General features: G+C 48.1%; 1 protein-coding gene across 1 annotated transcript in view; it reads right to left on the minus strand.

Annotated features, from left to right (window-relative positions):
• The window catches only part of Rufy1 (RUN and FYVE domain containing 1), a 42,488-nt gene continuing 30,049 nt past the window's right edge, over positions 1 to 12,439 (minus strand). Inside the window, exons 13-18 of the mRNA XM_032912511.1 lie at positions 9,683 to 9,802; positions 8,977 to 9,106; positions 6,276 to 6,370; positions 2,893 to 2,941; positions 1,014 to 1,091; positions 1 to 656 (exon numbers count right to left, since the gene is read on the minus strand). Coding sequence (XP_032768402.1) covers positions 513 to 656; positions 1,014 to 1,091; positions 2,893 to 2,941; positions 6,276 to 6,370; positions 8,977 to 9,106; positions 9,683 to 9,802 — 616 coding nt within the window. The 3' untranslated portion in view covers positions 1 to 512. The remainder of the gene's footprint in view (positions 657 to 1,013; positions 1,092 to 2,892; positions 2,942 to 6,275; positions 6,371 to 8,976; positions 9,107 to 9,682; positions 9,803 to 12,439) is intronic.

The raw sequence follows: 12,439 nt of genomic DNA on the forward strand, positions 1-12,439 counted from the left end.
TTTGTACAAGAGTGAAAAATAAAGGACTTTATTGCAGGGCTAACAGTAGGAGTTGCCAGGGGCATGATGGCAAATGCTGGATGCTGAAGCAGACAAGGCACACTGACAGACCCACACGGTTCAAAGCACAGCAGAAATCAAGGTTTCTGTGGGACGCGGGTAGGAAAGAGAGGATTCTGTACTAGCACAACTGCTGCAAAACAGGTCAATCCTCTGAAGAGTGAAAGTGGCATAGCAAAATCGTGAGTTTGCACCTGTCCCAAAGCCAGGACATAACCGAGGACACGAAGTGTGTCTACAGGAGCTGGCTCCACATAAGCCATGGAAAGTGCTCAGCCGCCACTGGGCGCTCTCTTCAGAGGCTGACGGCCTGGTGAAGGCTTCATTCTTTGATTCTCTTGGGTCCCTGCAGGTCTCTGGAGACCCCAAGTTTGGCACTGTACCTGAGGCTCCGTCCACTCTTGAGGATGGAGGTCAACAGGCTAAGGTCCCTGCTGGTAGGGCTGATGGCTTCAGGAGGCTGTGGAAGAGCAGCGCTGCAGTAGCAGGGTATGGCAGCTGTCACACACACGCACTGGCTTAGGGTAGGAGGGCAGAGCCAGCTCGTTGCTAGAGCAGGTGTTGCAGAAAATGTGGCCACAGTTCCGGCAGTGGTGCTAGAAGTCGGGACAAAGGCAGTTAAGACTACTGGGGAAGTGGGACCCCACACCTATCATGTAAGGCGTGGCTTCTCTAAATGGCTATGTCCTAGACCCATGTGCTTGGGCAGCCTCTACTTACTGATCAGGTGGTTTGCCTGTTAGTCAAACAACTGGTCCTGCTGCATATAGAGGACTGCCAGTGTCCTACACACTTGCAGCAGCTCTACACAGAACTACACATGGCTCTACACATGGCTGCCCCACCCATGCCAGTCATTACAGAACGTGGGGCTAGGGGCTCCAGCCGATCAACGGGCAGAGCTGTAGTGAGAAGAGGGTTTTCCAGGCAACCAAGGAGTGGCTCCAACATACCTTCCTCCGGGAGATGGAGAAGTCCTTCTCACACTGCTTACAATGTGTTGCCTCGTCATCTTTCAACCATGTGTGGCCCTGAGGAAGAAAGAGCACCTGAGAACTGCAGTCCCTGGCAGTCCCTGGCTGGCTGCACCTACTATCTTGTGACTGCCTGCCACATTTTCTTTTTCTTTTTTTTTTTTTTTCCGGAGCTAGGGACCGAACCCAGGGCCTTGCGCTTGCTAGGCAAGCGCTCTACCACTGAGCTAAATCCCCAACCCCACATTTTCTTTCCAGGCCTTGCTGCTTCACTAGGATGACGACGTCTGCTCTCTCAAGTGGCTGCAGTGGACTTCGCATGTCCATATAAAGTGCCTGCTTACAGCATCCTGGCCTCTATCAAGGCTGATTCTGCCAAGATGCTATCCTGTCCTTTTGTTTGTTTTGAGACAGGGTTTCTCTCTGTAGACTTGGCTGTCCTGAAATTCACTCTACAGACTAGGCTGGCCTTGAACTCAGAGATCTGACTGCCTCTGGTTCCCAAGTGCTGGGATTAAAAGCGTGGACCACCACCACCTGACTTCCCTGTTCTATTAAGTTCCCTGTAGCTGAGGTCACCACAGTTTTGACACTCCAGTGCCTGTAACCCCCATGTCTGGCCTGAGACATGATCCCATGACTAGCTAAATTGGCTGGAGGGAAGGCTGACCAGATCTGAGCATGGACTTCTGCAGAGACAACCTGCAGGGGAGGGAAGTTTTCAGCCCAGTGAAGCTCCTCTGCACACCCGGCCCTGGGTCCTCAAGAGGCCGCGGGGAACAACTTAGCTCCTTTACATAAATGAAAACGGAGGCTCTGGAAGAGGATGTCTTGCAAATTTTTACAAGGGAAACCTAAAGTGTGTTCTCCCTTAGGGATTCTGCAGGTGAGCAGAAGTGTGAAGGACCCCATGACACCCTTTACCAGAGGAGCAGGCTGCTGGGGCTACCTAAGGTACTCCCCTTACTCTTGAAAATCCCTCTGGAGCTGTCTGCTGCCACACTCACGCACACACTGCATAGCAAGACAGAGACAGCAGCCCCCAACAATTACAATCAAGGAGCTTCCTTCAAGAGCAGGAGCAGCCAGGAATCCCTACTCCTGCTGGGCTCCCTTTGAAGGAGCCCCTCTGCTCTGCTGTGGCAACTGGATGAGACGGGCCTCTCTACCTGGCACCTCTCGGACATGCAGAGCAGAGACCCTGCTGTCTGCTAACTTCTCAAGCACACAAGGTCAGAGAGCCAACGGGCATAGCGTCTACCAAGAGCTTGGGCTTAGGGCTAGGGTCCTAGAACAGCAGCCACCAGAAGATCACCCCCAGCTCCTGCCTGTCCACCTGCAGCGCTGACGTCTCAGAATGTCTGCTCACTGTGCTGTCACCACTGTGTGTGTGTTGGCGGGGCACTCTGAGTAGTCTTTATTTTTCAATGAGACAGTCTCATTGTGTAAGCCTAGCTAGGCCAGCCTTCAACTCCGTGACTGGTGGCCTTTGCCTCCTGAGTGTTGGGTTTGCAGCACAGCAGCACGCTGGGCTGTGACTCTGTTGGTAGAAGTCATTTTATCTAATACCTTCATTCTATCTATACCTTCATTCTATCTATACCTTCATTCTATCTATACCTTCATTCTATCCATACCTTCATTCTATCCATACCTTCATTCTATCCATACCTTCATTCTATCCATACCTTCATTCTATCTATACCTTCATTCTATCCATACCTTCATTCTATCCATACCTTCATTCTATCCATACCTTCATTCTATCTATACCTTCATTCTATCTATACCTTCATTCTATCTATACCTTCATTCTATCCATACCTTCATTCTATCCATACCTTCATTCTATCCATACCTTCAGAGCCTTGTTTACTTCCTTGATGTCTTCCATCTTCAATTTGGACCTGCAAAAACAGAGACAAGTTTCAGCAGTGAACGATTAAGACACAGCTAATGTACTGACTGTGGCTGGGGGTGGGGACGGGTGCTGGTACGGATGGACCCTGGAGTAGAAGGATGAAACAGGGGTGCTTTTATTTAATGTATATAAGCACACTGTAGCTGTCTTCAGACACACCCAACCCCATTACAGACGGCTGTGAGCCACCATGTGGTTGCTGGGAATTGAACTCAGGACCTCTGGAAGAGCAGTCGGTGCTCTTTTTTTTTTTTAAAGATTTATTCATTTATTATATATAAGTACACTGTAGTTGTCTTCAGACACACCAGAAGAGGGCATCAGATCCCATTACAGATGGTTGTGAGCTACCATGTGTTTGCTGGGATTTGAACTCAGGACCTCTGGAAGAGCAGTCAGTGCTCTTAACTGCTGAGCCATCTCTCCAGCCCCCAGGGGTGCTTTTAAAATGCTCCCCATTTTTGTGTGACTCTCCATCCTTTAATGGATGAACAGCTCCTTCACACAGAAGAGAGGCTTGCATAAGCTTTAGGTTGGTAGAACTACATCAGCAAAAATGAAACACTGTGCTGGCGATCTGAGGGGAACCTTCTGGATCTTTTTTTTTTGGTGTGTATGTGTGGCATGTGTATGTGTGGTGTGTATGTATGGCATGTGTATAGTGTGTGTGCATGTGTGGTGTGTGTGGTGTATGCGTGTGTGGTATATATGGTGTGTATATGTGTGTGCGGTGTGTGTTATGTGTGGTGTGTGTATGGTATGTGCATGCGTGGTGTGTGTATGTGGCATGTGCATGTGTGGTGTGTATGTGGCATGTGTGTGTGTGTGTGTGTGTGTGTGTGGGGGTGTTCTCGCATGCTTGTTCGCACATGTCAGATGGGAACAGATGCACGATATTAGGTGTTCTCCTTGATCACTTTTCCACTTCACCTCACCAGAGCTTGCTGACATGGCTAGTTTAGCTAGTCACTTGCCCTGGGGGATAGCCTGCCTACCTGAGTGTTGGGATTACAGGCACATTACCTACCCGCTGGCTGCTAGTGTAGCTGCTGGGATCCACGCTCCAGTCCTCATGCTTGAGGAGCGGATGAGTGCTCTATCCAATGAACTGTCTCCCAATCCCATGTGTGGTTTAGCCTGGCCTCCACTTTGTGATCCTCCTGCCTCCACCTCTTTAGCGTTTCCAATTGGCACAGGCCTTTTGGGCCCTGCCCCAGGCTCGGAAGTGCAGGTTGGTGCAGGTAGACCATGACTGTAGCACAGAGTCTACAGCCCTTCCTTTTATTTTTGTGTTTTATTTATTTACTTTTTTGAGACAGGGTCTCAGGTTCCAGGCTTCCCTGGAGGCCAATGTGTATACCAGAGTAGCCTCAGACTCAGAGATCCATCAGTCTCTGCCTCCCAAAATGCTGGGACTAACAGTGTCCTCCACTATGCCTGGCGATTAACCCCAAGTAATTGGGGACAAGTTAAAATTCACTCTGTAGACCAGGCTGGCCTTGGACTCAGAGGTCCACCTGCCTGTATGCTAGGATTAAAGGTGTGTGCTACCATAGCTAGCCTTGGGCTTTCTTCAAAAGCTGATTATTCTTTTTTTTTTTTTTTTTTTTTTTTTTTTTGGAGCTGGGGACGGAACCCAGGGCCTTGTGCTTCCTAGGCAAGCGCTCTACCACTGAGCTAAATCCCTAACCCAAGCTGATTAGTCTTAAATGCCTTAGATTGCTAGGTAGATTTCTGAGATAGGCTGAATTAAGCCAGAGCTTAAACATAGCATCAAAACATCCTAAAAACTATTTGGTTTTTTTTTTTTTTTTTGGGGACCGAACCCAGGGCCTTGTGCTTGCTAGGGCAAGCGCTCTACCACTGAGCTAAATCCCCAACCCCACCATGGCCTTTGTTATTGACTAGCAGGTACCCCTTTCCTTGTCCAGCTGCAGAAAAAGGCCAGCAGACTGACTGAACAAGAGGCTGACCTGGCATGGCCCTGCAGGAAGGGGAGATAGGGTGAAGTGGCTACTTGGGCAGTCCTATCTGGGTTGCATGTACACCTAACTCTGGACAGCCACAACAGCATGGCTTAGAGGGACACAGTGACTGAGCATCTCCAGGTAGGATTCCAAAGCTAGATCACGTGGCAGCACTGAGACAGCCCCAAAGTCAGAAGTCCACATCTTTGAGGACCACTAGGTATGACTCCGCTTTGAGCCCACCCATTGTGGGGACAGGCAAAAGGAAGCCCCAGGTATAAACACAAGTAGCCCCCTCCAGCCAGCTCCACATCTGCTCCTGGTGAGTGCTCCTGGGCTGCAAGGAGTTCACCTGAGCTTGGCATGGGGACAGACACTTGGCCTTGTGTTTATTCAGGGAGAGTAGGTTGGAGTAGGGAAAAGGGCAGAACATGGCAAGTACCAGGTCTAGAGAAAGCAGTGTGGTGTGTGTAGAGAAAAGCTCAGGGTAGGGTGTGGCCCATCAGTAGCCCAGAAAGACGCTGAGAGAGAATAGTGAATGAGCCTTTGTTAGCATATGGGAGAGGACAAAGGCAGAATGTTCTTCTTTCTTAGTAATAGGAGCCATTCAGCATTGTGGAGCAATCTCTAATCCTCGTATGGAGGCTTCAGAAGGAGGACTAGAAGTTCAAGGCTAACCTGGGCTACAACACACCTAAGGCTGGGACAAAGCACAGTGACAGGACACATGTCCCGAGTTCAATCTCTAGTACCACAAGTGTACAACCTTTGGGACTGGAGATTAGATACTCAGTAGTTAAGAGCACTCACTACTTTTCTTGGGGACCTGAGTTCAGTTCCCAGCACCCACGTCAGGTGGCTCACAATTGCCTGTAACTCCAGCTTCAGGAGACCCAGTACCCTTGGAGTCTGAGGGCACAGTGCTTATGTGTATATTCTGCCTCCCCATACTGAAAATTAATAAAAATAAATTCTTTAAAAAGCAAAATAGAAGACCTTCCAACTTTTCAGAGAAAGCAAAAAGTTGTGTACAGTCTCATACTTCCTGATTTTTCTAGCTTTCTCTTGTTTGGTTCCCATCTCTAAACTTCTGGTCACATGTATCCTGGCTGAACTGGTCACAATCCCCCAAGGCTCTGGTCATGACGGTGCAAGAGGAACTTTTCTTCTCTTAGACCTGCCAGGTGACAGATCCACTAGGGTCGGTCAAAGAACTAAGTGCCACATAGCTGCCTCCTGAGGCCTGACTTCCTGGGAGGTCACCCAGGAAAGCTGAGAGGCCTCCCGGCTGGTTCCTCCTGCACTAGGCCTGGAAGGTGCACAGATCCAGTCTTGCATGTGGGTGGCTCTTACTGGCTAAGGTGCAGTCCCATTTCCTGGAGGGCTTGCTCCTGCTCCTCACAGACCTTCTGCAACTCTGCCTTCTCGTCTTGGAGCTCCCGAAGCTCCTGAAATAGACAAGACACATGTTCACACACGATTGCATTTTCCTTTTGTAAATGTTTAGTAAGCATCGTGGTCAAGAGATCTGAATGTTTTGCAAAAGCAAAAAGTAGCTTTGTTGCTTGGCTGTCATCTCCTGTGGATGGATGACTTCACACCAGCTATGGGCAGGGATTCAGTGAGTTTGAGATCAGCCTGGGCTGCAGGAGACTCTCTCAAACAGACGGCTTTTAGCTGGATACAAGAGCACAGGACGGGGTGGGATACAGTCAGGCCAGTTCAGAATAGTTACCTGGGCTGGGCATGGTGGCATACACTTTTTAAAAATTATTATTTTTAAAAATTATGAATATTTTTAAATGTAGTTGCACATATACCAACATGCCAGATGAGGGCATCGAATCCCTTTGTAGATGGTTACGAGGCACCATGTGGTTGCTGGGAATTGAACTCAGGACCTCTGCAGGAGTAGCCAATGTTTTTAACTGGTAAACCATCTCAGCAGCTCACAGTAGCTTACACTTTTGATCCCAGCATCCAGGAGGCAGAGGCAGGTAGAGTGTGGACTAGTTTCAGGACAGCCAAGGTTACACAGACCATCTCTAGCCCCTTCCCCAAAGTTTCTGGTGGCACACACCTCACACCTTTAATCCCAGCACCTGGGACACAGAAGCACGTGGGTCTCTATGTAGTGAGACCCTGTCTACATAGTTGCTGTTTTAAAAACCAAAAACAATTACTCCAATGGGCAAGTAAAGCTTTGCTTGTCTTGGGCATGGTTTTAAGAACAGTCATCTGGGCTGGATGTGATAGTGCGTGCACGGGATCCCAGCCCCCAACAGCTATCTGGAAAGTACACATACGAACTTTATACAAAGTTGTCTTGCTTCAAAAGTGGCTTAAATTCTTTTTACATTTCTTTGTGTGTCGGCATGTGAGTACATGAATATGGGCACATGTGTGTGCATGTCAGAGGATAGCCCTCAGAGGGTCTGTTCTCTCCTTTTACCTGGTGGGTTTGCGGACTGAACCCAGGTGGTCAGGCTTAGAGTCAAGCTCCTTCATCTGCTCAGCCATCCCACTGGCTCTAACGTCTGTTCTGTCATCCATCCATCCATCCATCCATCCATCCATCCATCCATCCATCCATCCATTTATTTTGAGATAGGGTTTCTTTGTGTAACCCTAGCTGTCTTGGAACTTACTCTGTAGACCAGGTTGGCCCCCAACTTAGAGATCCCCTGCCTTTGCCTCCCAAAGGCTGGGACTAAAGGTGTGTGCCACCACCACCCAGTTCAAAGGTCTATTTTGAAATGTCTTTGGAGAAAAAGAAGAAAATCTTTGGACAGTGGATTAAGACACTTTTCACCAAGTCTGACAACTTGACTTTGACCTCTAAGACCCATTCAGTGGTAGAAGAAAACTGATACCTGCAAGCTGTCCTCTAACTGTCACGTGTGCACACATATGTACACACACACACACACACACACACACAAAATGTAATAAAAGTGTTTCTAAAAAGATATTTAATAGAACTCCAACTGCTTTGAATTGATTAGTCATGGAATTCTTTTCTTCACAAAAATCCACAAACCCTGGATTTGTCTATGTCAAGGTCTCTAAAAGACTAAGGGGCTGAATGCACACCTTTAATCCCAGAACCTGGGAGGTAGAAGAAGGCAGACCTCTGTATCCAGTCTGTTCTACATATCAAATTGCTGGCCAGAGAGCACAATGCAGTGAGACCTTGTCTTAAAATGAAAAGGTCAGAGTGACTGTGGGGAGCATGCAGGCATCCAGCAGACTGAAGGTTTTTGTGGTAGGTGTGTTCAATGAGAGACACTTTCTGGGTCCTTTCATGCCCAGTGTCCTTTCCTCTGCCCTCTCCGGCTGATGCGGCTCTTGAGCCCCTTCCTTCCCTTGCAGGTGCACTGAGGGTGGTGCACACCTGGCTCTGTTAGCCAGGTGAGGTCCGTGGGTTTGGAAGCCCGACGCTCAGGATGCATGGAGGTATCCAGGAAATCACAGTGCGGCAGACTGCCATCAGCTGAGTTTCCTGAGAGGTCTGCTCCTACTACAAGATGTCACTGGCTCAACACTCCACTCTTGCTCACCTATCCAGGACATTCCTGAAAGTGACACTGGGGACTCCAGAGGACTGAGCCGATGCCAGAAGGAGATGGAGCATGGGATGACTATGGGGTCTGGTTCTGTCTGCCTCCTGGGATTCTTGAGCTTTGGGAAAAATGGCTCACTAACCTCTGGGGAGAAGCTTACATGCACAGGCTTTTGCTAAAAATGTTGACTTGTCTCGCACCAGCTCTCCATATAGTAGCCAACCCTAAGACCAGCTGCAAGGGCAAAGCTTGCTCACTCGGTGCTGGCTTGGCCCTCCCCTTCTCTTCTCTGCTTCTCTTTCTGCTCTTCCTAGTGCCCCCACCCCCACCCCCGTCTTTGTTCTTACTCTCAAGCTTACGAAATCTCCTTTTAGGACAGACTCGCTGTTGGGGTGAAACACTGCCCCAGTCCCTGCTCCCACACAGAGGCAGGGGAGGGATGGTCCTCCGTGGAGCTAAAGGTCGCTGTGTTGGCCACAGGCAGCTCTTACCTTCTTCAGGCCTTCCACTTGCTGCAGCTCTGTCTGCAGCAGACAGGAGGTGTCTTTCTCACGCTGTAGTTCTCTCTGAAGAGTTTGTCTTTGTTCTTTTTCTGACTTCAGTTCTTTCTCTAGACCTGAGCTGTTGTTTTCCCAAAGGTGAATTACAGTTAGTTTCAGTGGAAGATTTCCAAGGAAGACCCACAGTCTACCATACAAGATATGGGGAACCATCTGAATAGACATCAAAACCATTACATGCCGCCTCCTCCTCCTCCTACATGGCCACCTGAGCTCCCAAAAGACTAGGAGCTGCCAGGTACATATTTGGCTATTATGCCAATGAGAGAAAAACACTGAGGACTACACAAGGACCCACATGAGCGGCAAGAAAGTTCAGTATCACCTGGCTTCTTTCTGTGAACATTCAGTAGTCAGGAAGAGACCACCAAAGGGTTGGGAGAGTGACCATGGTCAGGAGTGAGTTTGGTTGGATTTTGACTTAGCCTTTGCCAGTCAAGGGGGCTGGGGACACAGGTTCTCGTTTGTGAACCAGGTTTGGGTATCACACCTGATATATTCTCATGTTAACTCACCCGTGCAAGGGTGAACTCAGGTGGGGGACTGACTATCTCTTACTCTTGTTGGAGACAAGAAGGAAGGTGGGAAGCCACCTCCTAGTCCTCTCAAGCTGGCCCTGCATTGCCCAGATCCTTACCATTGGTCCCGCAACTGGGACAGCTGCAGCTGCAGGGCACTGACCCTCCCGCTGAGCTCCTGCTGCAGCTTGTGGCTCCTCTCTTCTGCCCCTTGCCTGGCCCGCTCAGCCTGCTGTAACCTGCAGCAATGCCAAGCACACACAGATTCCATCTTTGTAAGGAAAGGCTCACCTCTAGTAACCAAAAACTTTGTTTGAGCTGCGACTCTCCCTCCCTTTCCCCTCCCTCGCTCCTTCCCCTTTTCCTTCCTTCCCTCCCTCCTTCCTTCCTTCCTTATATAGCATCTTGCTCTGTAGCTTAGGTGTGCTTTGAAGTTGCTACCTAGTTCAGGCTGGTTTCGCGATCTTCCTACCTAGCCTCAGTGTGCAGGTGTGCACCACCATGCACAGCTGTCACCTAACCAGGCATTTACACTATGATGAATGGACGCTGCTTTTCCTTTTTTCTTTTTGGTTTTCAAGACAGGGTTTCTCTGTGTATCTCTGACTGTCCTAACACTCAGATGAAGCTGGCCTTGAACTCAGAAATTCTCCTGCCTCAGCCTGCCAAGTGCTAGGATCAAAGGCATGCACAGGTAGAGGTTAGAGGATTACCCAAGGCACCGGTCCTCCCCTTCCATCGTGCTGAGACAGATCCATATATTTGCCACTGTATGCACAGGGCTTGCGGCCCACAGGCTTCATGGACTTGGCTTTCTTCGCCTCCTATCCTGCCATAGGCACTCCGATTTTATAGATCCATACATGGCTTCATGTGGGTTCTCTGGATCTGAATTCAGGTCCTTATGCCCATCCCTGCAGCTCCATCTGTTTCTAGTTGAATTGTTTGGTTTGGTGGGTTCTTTATATAGTCTAGTACAAGTTCAGATACTGTCAGATATTATCTGCAAATTTTTACTAAATTTATAAGAATTCCTTTTAATTCTTTTAACTACCTTTTATAGGATGAAAGTTTAAGTATTATTATATTGATATTTGTTTTATTGCTGTGAAGAGACAGCATGACCAAGGCAACTCTTTCTTTTTCATAATTATTTTTAATATTTATTCATTTATTATATGTAAGTACACTGTAGCTGTCTTCAGACACACCAGAAGAGGGCATTGGATCCCATTCAGATGGTTGTGAGCCACCATGTGGTTGCTGGGAATTGAACTCAGGACCTCTGGAAGAGCAGTCAGTGCTCTTAACCTCTGGGCCATCTCTCCAGCCCCAAGGCAACTCTAATAAGGGACAATATTTCATTGGGGCTGGCTTACTGGTTCTGAAGTTCAGTCCATTAACATCATGGCAGGAAGCATGACAGCATCCAGGCATATACAGTGCTGGAGGAGTTTAGACTTCTACATCTTGTTCCAGAGGCAAACAGGAGAAGACTGGCTTCCAGGCAGTTAGAAGGAAGATGTCGAAGCCTACCCCACAGTGACACCCTTCCTCCAACAAGGCCACACTCCTAATAGTGCCATTTCCTGGGCCAAGCATATTCAAACCACTACAATATTATTACTTTTTTTTCTTTTGGATTTTTGAGACAACGTTTTTCTGTGTAGCCCTGGCTGACCTGGAACTCACTCTGTAGACTCTTTTAATTCAGAGATCCACCTGCCTCTATCTCCTGAGTGCTGGAATTAATTAAAGGTTAGTGACAAATTGCTTAGTAAGTTTAGAATTTTGATAGAGTCTAAATTTATCCTGTTTCTCTCTTATAGGTTGAGGTGGTTTGAATAGAAATGGTTTCCATTGGCTCATATATTTGATTGCTTGGTTATTAGGGAGTGGAACTACCTGACAGGGATTAGGAGGTGTGGCCTTGTTGGAGGAAGTATGAGGGTGGGCTTTGGGGTTTCAAATGCTAAGCCCTGCCTCATCTCCATCTCTCTCTCTCTCTCTCTCTCTCTCTCTCTCTCTCTCTCTCTCTCTCTCTCTCTCTCTCTCTCTCTCCTCCTTGCCTGCTGATCCAGTTGTAGAACTCTCTGCTCCTTCCCCAGCACCATGTCTGCCACAATGCTTCCCCCATGTTGTTTACTGACTAAACTTTTGAAACTATAAGCCAGCCCCAGTTAAATGTTTTCCTTTTTAAGAGTTGCCATGGTTATAGTGTCTCTTCACAGCAATGAAATCCTAAGACATAGGTCATGCAGAGTTTCCTGTCTCCTTCCAAAAGAGTTTCAGTTTTTAGTTTTACATTGAATTTTACTCTCTTCTTTGAGGCAGTTGTTCTGTCGTATTAGAGGTGGGGGTTGAGAGTCATTGTTTGCAAATGAAGTTCCAAATTGCTCTGATACTATTTATCCAAAGGACCACTTTGTTTGGCATCAGCATCTCTCAAAACACAGCTGGACACCTCTGGAAGGGTCTGTTTGGGATGCTATCATTTTCTTAAAATTTATTTTGTGTGTGTGTGTGTGTGTGTGTGTGCGCGCGCGCGCATATGCACATGTGTACTGTATGTTGGAGTCTGCAGAGGCCAGAAGATCTCATGGAGCTAGAGTTAAAGGTCATTGTGAGCCACTCACTGTGGATGTTGGGAATGAACTGGGGTAAGCGCTCGTAACTACTGAGCCATTCTCAGTCCCTGGAACTCTGATCTGATCCACTGCTGAGCTGATGTTTGAATGTGACAGTGGAAATTCACTCTTTGTGTAGTTCCAAATCCTGAGAGGACACTCTGACGGAGTGGCCAAGAGCCTGACTGATGGACTGAACATCACTTAGGCTAGGCTGCTGTACCCCAGCCTTTTCCTTAGGCAGAGGGT

Source organism: Rattus rattus, chromosome 9 (genome assembly GCF_011064425.1).
Source record: "Rattus rattus isolate New Zealand chromosome 9, Rrattus_CSIRO_v1, whole genome shotgun sequence".
NCBI classification, from domain to species: domain Eukaryota; kingdom Metazoa; phylum Chordata; class Mammalia; order Rodentia; family Muridae; genus Rattus; species Rattus rattus.